This window comes from Saccostrea echinata, unplaced genomic scaffold, assembly GCF_033153115.1.
Source record: "Saccostrea echinata isolate AGI-Se365-2 ecotype Australia unplaced genomic scaffold, CSIRO_AGI_Sech_v1 ptg000054l, whole genome shotgun sequence".
Lineage (NCBI taxonomy): Eukaryota > Metazoa > Mollusca > Bivalvia > Ostreida > Ostreidae > Saccostrea > Saccostrea echinata.
This window is the reverse complement of record NW_026889803.1, coordinates 3,272,501-3,283,720: the sequence shown is the minus strand read 5'-3', so window position 1 is coordinate 3,283,720 and position 11,220 is coordinate 3,272,501. Positions and strand designations below refer to the sequence as shown.

At 38.2% G+C, this 11,220-nt stretch overlaps 2 protein-coding genes across 2 annotated transcripts; both read left to right on the top strand.

The window, feature by feature from the left end:
* The first annotated feature begins 919 nt into the window (after positions 1–919).
* Positions 920–5,399, top strand: LOC133205929 (protocadherin Fat 4-like). Its single transcript, XM_061341821.1, has 12 exons — positions 920–1,032; positions 1,155–1,335; positions 1,433–1,591; positions 1,866–1,997; positions 2,242–2,364; positions 2,545–2,724; positions 2,855–3,042; positions 3,379–3,601; positions 4,257–4,755; positions 4,851–4,912; positions 5,168–5,258; positions 5,343–5,399. Exons 1-12 carry the CDS (start codon positions 961–963, stop codon positions 5,380–5,382), a joined length of 1,950 nt encoding a protein of 649 aa, XP_061197805.1. The 5' UTR covers positions 920–960; the 3' UTR covers positions 5,383–5,399.
* A 1,658-nt stretch (positions 5,400–7,057) lies between these two features.
* On the top strand, positions 7,058–7,462 carry LOC133172277 (craniofacial development protein 2-like). The gene has a single exon (XM_061307134.1). It carries the CDS (start codon positions 7,058–7,060, stop codon positions 7,460–7,462), a length of 405 nt encoding a protein of 134 aa, XP_061163118.1.
* The last annotated feature ends 3,758 nt before the right edge of the window (positions 7,463–11,220 follow it).

The following is an 11,220-nucleotide window of genomic DNA, read 5'->3' as shown; positions in this document are numbered from 1 at the left end:
GTCTGAAAAGGATTGGAGAAACACAATGATAATATAATACGTTAGCAATGGACATTTGAAATAAGTTGTGTTTCAAAAAAAATCACTGAATTTCCTTTTTCAGCTGCATCTCCATATTTTACGAATCTTCCACAAACGGTACAGATCTACGACACGGCCCCTCCTGGAACGTCCCTCTATACCGTAAGCTACAGTGATGACAACGCTGGGGACATTCCATATCTTACTATACAAGAAAGCGGCTCCTCTGGGTTTAAATTAGATATAGCCACAGGCAAGAAAGATATCTAATTTGCAAAAAAAAAAAAAAAATCTTTTAACCTTGTGTAAAGCAAAACGTTACGAAATGAGAGAGAGAGAGAGATAAATAAGAAATTAAGTGATTTATTACTGGTATTTGATTGACTGATTCCTAGCTCTCTGATTGGCTGAAACCCAAGATTCTTAAAATACTAGTAGTAAAAAGTTATGTTCACGTGCTCCCGATCCTTAAGATGAACCTAACATTTGATTTTTTTCTACATAGGATTAAAAATAGATCTGGAACTTAAATTGATACTATTCATATTGATTATGTTTATTATTGTCGTCCAATGAAATCCTGCGTCTCATAGTCTCATTATTGCATTCGGTTAAGACGTCAGAACACGTGCACACCCAATTTGTATCATAAAAGACATGATCATTGAATCACATAATAGAACAATCATTGATGTTTTTGGTCAATACGATGATTTAGCATCCTCGAAGTACAATATTTACCTCACCCTTCGGGCTTTCTGAATACTGAATTCATTGGGTATTTTAATCATCTGAGTGACCTCAAAATAGCAATAATTGTATATTTTTTTTGGTAATGTGGTTTTAAATGCTAGTAAAATGAGAAGAGAAATGTCAGAGAACACTCTTTTTTCAGGCATTATAAGTACTGATAGCTATCTAAGCACTGGGACATTTACCATGACAGTGCGAGTGACTGATCCATGTGGCAGGAACAATCATCAGACGCTAACGATACAGGTCCTCAACATGGTAATAAAAACCTGATGGTTTTGTCCTTAGAAATAATGGTGTTAGAAAACGAGACACTGCTATATATAAAATTCTAAACCTTTTTTCATGGTGTTTTCCATTCCCAATGTGGTTTATTTTAGCCCCCTGAAATCCTCAACCTTCCTTCATCTGTGGACATTTCTGAATCCTCTGAACATGAATCTCTTCTTTATAATCTGACATTACGAGACCAATCAGGAAACGATACAGTCTGGTGTTCCCTAAACTACACGTCTCCAGCTGGGGCACCTTTTATCGTAAAATACATATCTGGAACCTCTGGTGGGTTGATGCTTTACCATTCATACACTTAACTAAGCTGTCATCATTTTACATGTGTATTATACGATTTAAGGTCTTTTCCTCTTTGTTTTCTTAGATTTTGGTGTCTTTAACCTTGCCTCCCCAAACTTTGACTACGACAACACCTCTGTTTATCAGGTGGTTGTAGAGTGTACAGATTCCAAAGATTCCATTTCAGAATCATTATTTGTTTACCTGACTAAAAATGCAGAACCCGTGGTTCATAATTTACCAAGTAAGTTTGAAACACATGCACACTGTTAGAAAACTTGCGATGATATATGTTATATAGGTATACTGGTAAGCACATTTGTCTGTTTTTTGATAAGTATCTGCCTCAATACAGCTGTACATCTGCTATAAGTCTTCGAGACAAGAAAATTGTGCTTATACACTACCGATTATTGTGCCTAATATCCCGGTATTTAAGGACTGGTTTAATTATGGTACCAATGTTTTGCCCCATTGTCCCATACATCTCCTCTTGTGCCGTTTCTTTCTGTCTACAGATGTAATCACCATCCCCAGCACAACAACAGTTGGGACGATTGTGTTCACTGTCAACAGTACAGACATGGAGAACGACCAGTTGGGATACTCCCTTAACTACTGCACAGCTTGTCCTTTCACCATCAGTCTCTGTATGTTTTGAAGAATATCAGTATTTTGAGGACTTTGTAGGCGATAGCAAACATTAATTAAACATATTGTAAGTTGAGAACTTTTGCAAGTGAGGATTAGGTCAATACTGCACCCAGTGCAGCCATTACTTGTTATAATCATGATTATATTGTTTTCAATTGTACATGCCTCTTGAGGGTCCTTGATTGGTGAATAAACATATTCATTTTATACGACCTCGTACATGTATATTTTGTCTTTCAGCTGGACACGTAATCCTTCAAACAAGCATCAGAGACGCAGCCAAATTTTCGTACAATTTATACATTGTTGTATCTGATAAGTTTGGATCAGTGGTAGACAAATTGTTAACTATATTGGTCACAGGTAAGATTCATTTAAAACAAATCGTCTAGATATTTCGGGGAGACAACAAAAACTTGCAAACCATACTTTGAAAAATATCTCAAGAAATGATCGGATTCATCACATGATTCATTCTTTTGATTTGACAGGATTTTTTTAAAGCAGTTTTAAAAATTGATATTCAAATTTAATTTAAAATAGGTGTTAACAGTGTGCCTGTTATCAGTAACCTGGACCAGACGATCATTGTACCGGAAACCGTAGCTGTAGGAACCGTGATCTTTACCGCTTTTGTGTCGGATGCAGACGGCGATCCTCTTAGTTACCATTATGAATATAATCCAGTAGAAACTGCATCTAAATTCGCCATGGATGAATCTAGTAAGTTTTATTAAAAATATTATTGTAAAATATTGTACAAGTCACTTTCAAATTGAAATATGAAGTTGATAGAAAGCAAATAAATTTTAACATTAAAAAGAAATAATTATCGTTTTATCATTGTTTATAGCTGGTAAAATATCGGTAATAGAGTCCCTGGACTATGACGCTGGGGTTACCTCGTACAACTTTTCATTTACTGTCAACGATGGAAAATCATCAGCTTCTAAGGCTACGTTAACAATAAACATCCAATCCAAGAACGAACCACCGGTGTTTGCTCTACAAGTGTACCACGTGACTCGTGGCGAGGGAAATGTAAGTTTTCAAAGATTCTTTGAAAAAAAACTAACAACAAAAAGCTTTTTATAAGGTCAGATAATTATCTTTTAAAAATATATTTCAAAACATATTAGTCTTCAAACGTGAACAAACCAGTTTATAAACGTTGAACATATTGCCGTTTGGGTCTGAATCCATGAAAGTGCTAATGCGACATCAATGGACACACCACTGACACCAACTTTAAAGATCAAATAAATCGCCTGCGATGCACCTCCTTCTACCACCAATTTTGCATTATGATGTTCAACAATTGAGCCATTTGAACATAGCTTCATCAATGTCGTGCATGCTTTCCCCCCATTTTTACAGTCGAGCAGCACATTCCCAGACCCAGGATTTGCAGTCAGTGATCCAGACACGGGAGACACATGGAGTTACAGTATAGCCAGTGGTGATGATAACGGTCGTTTCTGGATGAACCCCAGCTCTGGAATTCTACAGTTTATGACGCAGTACATCGTAGACAAACCGGAATTAATGTCACCCTTTGTAACCCTTATAATTGCTGCAGTCGATCAGTTGGGAGCAAGTGGTAATAATTTTTTTCATCAATACAAGCAAAAGTATAATCTTCGAAATTCTGGCAAGGGGCCTAGGAATCAAAAAGTTCATATGTGATAACCTTTTTTTCTTTACTGAGGTGAAATGAAACTGAATCTTTACTACCATTGGATGCTCTCTTCTTAATTCTATCCCACTGTATGTTTTCTTGCGGCTAATCATAGCTTTGACTGCAATGCAAAAGTACGTCTGAATATTCTTGCGTATTAATAAGTTCCCCTACTAAAAAAAATTAAATATATATATATTTTTAGAATACATTCCTATAAGTTCTGACCAATTACTGCTTCCAGAGCTGCCTTGATTTTAACACATTTCAGATGATTTTTCCTATAGTAGTATATACCCGTATTTAGGTTAAGCTTAGTACCTTTGTTGTGGTCCTCTCCTATCCTTTATCCATTTTGTATTTGTCATATCATGATATTTAAAAGATAAAAGAAAATCTTGCATCTGACAATGATTTAATGACTTACGGCAATGGTGCGTTTTTATTTACATCCCATTTTTTTTTTTTTTTTTTTTTTTGAAAATTACTATATCGGTTTCACACTTTTTTCATCTAGTTGTTTAATTTTCAGTAGGAAATGTAATAAAATAAAACATGTTTTTTATGCCATACACAGGAACAACGACACTGTCGGTGACAATCACGGACGAAAACAACCAGACACCGTATTTTCCTAACAGCCAGTACCACGTGAGCGTGATATATGACGTTCCTGTGCTATCTTCCATTGCTTACATCACTGCCTTAGACAATGATTACGGACCAATTTACAATCAGATTAGCTACTCCGTCAAACCAGAACTGGATTACCAGTATTTTGATATCAGTGGTAACGCACTGCTTACCACTGCCAAATCCCTGAAGCAATTCGAAAACAGCACCAAGTTATATACCGTCATCAAAGCCACAGACAGAGGTAACAGAGAATCATCCGTGACCGTCACGGTCAACGTCCAGCAAGGAACCAGCAACACTTTCTTTGATGACCCAGACACGGTGGCATGGTTCGCCGCAGTGTTAGTGATCTTGGTCATTTTGCTGGGGGTGGCTGGCATTTGTCTCTATCGCTTCTGTAAATACGGCTATGTCTTCTCAAAGAAACAATGGTGCAGCAAGTAGGTTATGGTGGAATTAAATTAATATCGATGAGGTTTCTACATACGTATTGCGAATGTTGAATTCTTTCATTCTCTTCTTTTTTTATTTTAAGTTGTGGAAAGAAGAAGGTTCATTCTCATAAAGGGGAAAATTATGAAAAAAATGATGATAGAAGTGAGTACAATTAATGATAAGTAATCAAGTTTTCATGCTATGATTTTGATAATGTTTTATTCTCTCTTTTTTTTAAAGTAAAACTAAAAATTAAAAATTTAGATTAAAATCTAGCCTTTTATATTTGTCAATGTCTTTTCTTCAGCATGAATATATCTACTTAACTCATTTTACTTATGCCTAACTAGATCTACTTAACTTGGTTGTTGAGCGTTTTAGTTTGACTTAACTAAAATATTTATGCTTTCCGGATAGGAGAGTCTCGTATAAGTATCGTGGAGTACTCCGACGACTACGGCGGAAGTGACGCATGGATGCCCTCAAAGTTTGACAAGTGGAACCAAATGTAATCTATATTTTTCAAAGTTGCATTATTTGTAATTGGATTAGGCCTATAACTTCGTACTTCAGGTCTTTTTTTAATTTCTAGGGAGAAAACGAGAGCATTACCGGCCAGCATTGATATATGATCTGAACTTACTTTGCGTATGTGACCATTTATTGCATTTAAAAAAAACTGAATCACCTGATTTATTTTTTGTTTTTTACTTTAAGTACAAATACATTGTCAAATATATGTATCGAAGTAAATGAAAGAAATAGGTTTTGTTTGTTTGTATGTTGTTTAACGTCCCACTTGCCGGTGGAAAGCTGCAAATTTTGTCCTATACTCGGCACTTACGGCCATTGAGCAGTGAGGGATCTTTTTCGTGCCAGCACCTACTGCGACACGGGACCTCGGTTTATACGGTCTCATCCGAAGGACCGGTCTCCACGTCCCACAGTGGGATTCGAACCCGCGACGTAAGGATCAACTCCTTACTCAGCGACTCTAGAGCAGACGCTCTAACCACTGCGCCACGCGGGCGACAAAAGAAACAGGTAATTGCCATATTGCTCTGCTTCATAACGTTACTATCTGTGTTTAAATGTTATCATCTGCATTTGCGTTACCTCAAAGTGTTTCTATCTTCTGCATTTGTGCTACAAAGTGCAAGGAAAACTTTGAATTTCGTAGTTAAAATTTTGGACAATCCTACTAAATACTGTAAGTTCACATAAATAATATGGCTTTGGAATGCCTCGTGGGATATAAGTCGTGTGTAAAGAAGCTCTTTATTTTGCGGTCTTTCTCTGTGACTAGATGCTGTCAGTTGACAGAAATGCTGGCAAGAAATTGTTTCTCTAATCGTACTATCCTTTCTACCTGGGTAACTAGAGAAGAAGCCACAATGGTTGTACTATATTGTACTTCAATGAATATGTATGAAACCGAGCATACAATGTTCAGGCGATCATGTGGCCCACGAACGTATGTTAGTATATCAAATAATAACTTCATTACCAGTCTGAAATTAAAGAAGTTCATGAAGCATGAATTCTGTTTCAAAGAGTGTTTTAGAAAAAAGTTTTTGTGTTTAAAAAATGGGGATTTTTTTTAAATTTTTCGATCCCTAATTGGTCCCCAGAATGAAAATAAAAATTTCAAAGACCTTATTGTACATCTGCAGTACACAACCAATCATATTCAAAAAGCTACTGCACAAATTTTAAGAATCCCGGGAACATGTTTTTTTTGTCGGAAAAAGAAAGTCACCCCCAATTGGCCTCCTGGAGAAAATGAAAATTCCGACACCTAACTGCAAATCTACAGGACACCAACAGTCACAGAGTGTATTTCAATACATGAATTGACTACTGTGCAAAATGTAAGAGAAGTGCTTAGACACATAGGATATGGATTTTTGTCAAAGAAAGTCTATTTTGGTCCCTAATAGGTCCGAGGATGAAAGTGTAAATTCGAAAATTTATTGCGTTTACTGGACACCACCAATCATTGTCCGAAAATATGATTAAGCAACTGTTCAAAATGATAGAAAGGAGTGCTAAGAAATAGGTTTTTGTTGGAAAACGTCGTTTTCGACCCTAATTTGCCCCAGGATGAAAATGAAAATTCCGAAACTTTTACAACTTTCGGCTGGGGCTGCACGGCTAGGAGGCGCGTCCCCCGGGTGGCGGATAGGGGATCCCTCACTTAGTGAGGGGTGCACCGGATAGATTGAAGAAGGTGCCGTGGACCAACGCAGCATAAGGGAAGGACACCTTGACAGAAAACCCCCGGAAAAAAAGACAGTTACAGAAACAATGGACATCAAAAAGCAAAGAAGACAGGGTGAAGCGGGGACCGCCAATAGTGGCAGTAGGACGACGAGGGGTGAAAGCCTAAGGGAAGCCCTGCGTCCGACTAGATCCCTTGTGACACCCCAACAAACACTCACCATCGGACACTGGAATGTGCGAACTATCTACAGAGGAGGGGCTTCAGCACAGATTGCGAGAGAAATGGAAGGATACCAGCTGGACATTCTTGGAATCAGTGAATGCAGATGGACAGGAGCTAGGAGGATGAGACTGGCCTCAGGCCAGACCGTCATATACAGAGGGGATGAAGAATTGCATGAGGGAGGAGTTGCTATAATGATCAGCCAGCAGGCAGTAAAATCACTTATGGAATGGACACCCATCAGCAAGAGAATCATAACAGCATGATTCTATACAAAATACAGGAGAGTGTCGGTGATCCAAGCTTATGCGCCACAAAAGGAAGAGGAAGAAAAGGACCAATTCTATCAGGAGCTACATGAGGCTTTGGATGGGTGCAACAAGAATGGCATCATAATTATCATGGAGGACCACAACGCCAAGGTAGGGAGTGATAACAACGGGTACGAAAGAACTATGGGTATCCATGGACTGGGTATACAAAATGAGAATGGAGAAAGACTGAATTTAGTCTGACCAACCGGACTTGTAATCACAGGAACATTGTTCCCCCATAAAGATATCCACAAAGCAACATGGGTGTCTGCTAATGGAATAGCGAAAAACCAGATTGGCCACCTTCTCATTAGTGGGCAGTGGAGATCTTTTCTTGACACCAAAGTCCAGAGGGAAGCGGATGGCAACAGCGACCACCATCTAGTGAAGACACGAATCAGGCTACGCCTCAGTACACACAAGAAAAAGTTGAAACCAAGACTGGATGTAGAGCGCCTCAAAAACAAAGAAATAAAAACCAAGTTGAATGACTGCGCGAGAAAGAAATTAGAAGAACACAAGGAAGAGACTGAAGATATCGAGAAAATGTGTGAGCAGCAGAGAATGGTCTATGTGAATTCAGCAGAGGAAATACCCGGCTTCAGGAAAGGCAGAAGCAAGCCTTGGATCAGTGAAAACACATGAAATGTGATATACGAAAGAAAAGACATCAAGACAAAGATAGACAGTACAAAATCAGAAAGAGTCAAGACTAGACTGAAGGAAACTTACAGGGAGAAAGACAAAGCAGTCAAGAAAAGTGCGAGAGAGGACAAGAGCAGGTAGATGGCAGAGAAAGCTGAGCGAGTACAGAAAGCGGCCGAGAACGGGAGACAGAAGGAACTGTACAGCATCGTAAAGCAGCTGACAAGAAAGGGTAATAGACAAACAGCAGCAGTGAAAAGCAAGGATGGGGGATGTTGAAGAATAAAGAAGTGAGGCTTGCCAGATGGAGGAAACACTTTGAGGAGGTGCTCAATAGGGACACTCCAGAGTCACCACCACAAGATGATCGAGCATGAAGAGGGTGAGGAGCTAGACATTTCAGTTGAGCCACACACTACACAGGAAATAAGGGCTGCACTGAAGATGCTTCGCAATGGGAAGGCCCCTGGAGCAGATCAAATAAAAGCAGAAATGCTAAAGGCAGACCTCGATTAGACCAGTCAGGAACTGAAGCACACCTTTGACCAGAGATGGAAGGAGGAGAAGATGCCTAAAGAATGGACCAAGGGATTGATCTGCAAATTCCCAAGAAAGGCAACTTACAGGACTGCAGCAACTGGAGGGGGTGCCATTGCTGCCCCTCGCCAGCAAAGCACTCAGCAGAATCCTCATCAACAGAATACAGGCCGGAGTTAACCACACCCTTAGGAAAGAACAGGCAGGGTTCCGGAGAGGGAGAGGGACTGTCAATCAGATCTTCATCCTCAAGAACATCCTGGAGGAAGTCAACGAGTGAAATGCTACCCTGTACATCCATTTTGTGGATTTTGAGAAAGCGTTCGATTCGGTGCACAGAAACAGCCTTTGGGTCATCGTGAAGAAATATGGAATACCCAAAAAACTAATTAAAATGGTCAAAGCCCTGTATGACGATTTTCAGTGTTCTGTTATTGACGACAATGAGACCACAGCCCCTTTCCCTGTGATGACCGGCGCCAAACAAGGATGCTGTATGTCAGGTTTCTTGTTCCTACTGGTGATAGACTGGGTGATGCAACAGACAGTCAGAGAAGAGAGAACGGGAATTCGATGGGACTTCACCACTATGCCTGAAGACCTCGACTTTGTGGACGACATTGCCCTTCTGTCATCAACAATGAACCATTTTCAGTCCAAGACAACAAAACTGGAAGAAAACTCTGCAAAAGTTGGGATGAAGCTGAATGCCAAGAAGTGCAAAGTGATGAAGATAAACAGCAAGAGTGAATCCATGGAGTCTGATAGTCGGAAACAGTGAAGCCGAAGAGGTGGACAGCTTCACTTACCTTGGCGCCAGTGTAACCAAGGACGGTGGAGGTACTGCTGACATCAGGAGGCGGGTAGCATTAGCCGGCGCATCCTTCAGGAGGCTAGCCAACATTTGAAATATATATATATATATATATATATATATATATATATATATATATATATATATATATATATATATATATATATATATATATATATATAATGGCACATTTGAGAAATCAAAATCTGACAAATTACAGATTTAAGATTATCAGATTATCTTGAGGTGATAGCCTCGAGGCCAGAAAAAAGTTAGTATAACTTGCTAAGAAACAGAGCCCAAATGATCAGACAAATTCTTTATTCGGTCACAAATAAATCACGAGATACATTGCATAAATATATTAATCCCGCACTTTCAAAAGGAAGTTTGAGAACATTGCTTTATCCCGTCCGTCTGTCACACAATCTTTTTCCATAAACAGCCCTTAATTCAAAACAGTAACCAAATCACCCTTTTAAATAAAATTTGTGGTGCCCTTTATATGCGCAATAAAGTTATAGAGTTTTCATTTTCATCCTTGAAGCCAATTGTCGGCCGAAAAACGAGATTTTTCTTTAACAAAAATCATATTCCCAGAAATCCTCTTACATTCTGCCCAGTAGCCAAATCATTTTTGGAATATGATTGATGGTGTCATGCACATGCCAGTAAGGTTATGGAATTTTCATTTCATCGGGGAGTCCAACCGTAATCGAAGGATGACTTTTTCAACAAAAATATGTCCCCATTACCCTCTTGCATTTTACGTAGAAGCATATGCAATCATGTTTTGGAATATGATTGTTCATGTTCTGTTGATGTGCAATACGACTTTAGAAATTTTTATTTTCACTAAAAAATGATTTTAAAAATAAAGAGAAAAACGTGTTCCCAGAACTCCACTTACACTTTTTAAAAGTAGTAGCCAAATCTTATGGAGTATGATTGATGGTGTCCTGTAGATGTGCAATAAAGTTTTGAAATTTTCTTTTACACCCAGAATGCAAATTATGGAGGGTTGGGTTTTTTTAACACAAAACTCTCCAAAACCCCTTTTAAAACAGAATTTATGTTTCATTAAATTCTATCATTTCAGACTGGTTATCAATTTATTTTGTGAAATACCAACATAAGAGGTCCATGGGCCTGATGCTCATCTGACCATTTTATGTTTAATTTGATAAAAGTAAATTTATGTAAACTACAAAATAACTGTGGTTTCATTGCCAGTTTCCTTGGTACAAAGAACATTTTCGTGCGGGTATTACTGTCTTATGACAACAGCTAGTTACTGGTATATTGTATAATACAATACGAAAGGCTTGGATACAAGTTCTTACAACTTAGTGAAGATACACGTAATGATTACAGTATAATTGCCAAACATATAAATTACTCGTCGCAAGACATGTATACATGTTTTAGAGATATAAACATAAAAGTGGTATATAATATAGATTAAAAGGCGTGTTGAGATTTAAAATCTAGCTGAGTCTCGAATGCAGTGTTGCACCAGGGATAGGGTTATCCTAATCAGTAATCGTAATCAGCTGTAATCGATTACAGTTTACTGTGTGTAATCAAGAGTAATCATGAATAATAATTTTTTTCTGATTACAAGTAATTGTAATTTAATGAATTACTCTAGAAAAAGTCAAGTATAATCATGATTACTTTTTGATTACTTTTATGATAACAATAGCTACAAAAG

Bases quoted from the DNA above. Each gene is read 5' to 3' on its own strand.
- LOC133205929 (XM_061341821.1), top strand. From the start codon at position 961: ATGACAGTGCGAGTGACTGATCCATGTGGCAGGAACAATCATCAGACG. The intron at 1,033-1,154 runs GTAATAAAAACC...GGTTTATTTTAG, and splicing joins CGATACAGGTCCTCAACATG to CCCCCTGAAATCCTCAACCT. The intron at 1,336-1,432 runs GTGGGTTGATGC...TTGTTTTCTTAG, and splicing joins ATACATATCTGGAACCTCTG to ATTTTGGTGTCTTTAACCTT.
- LOC133172277 (XM_061307134.1), top strand. From the start codon at position 7,058: ATGGACATCAAAAAGCAAAGAAGACAGGGTGAAGCGGGGACCGCCAAT.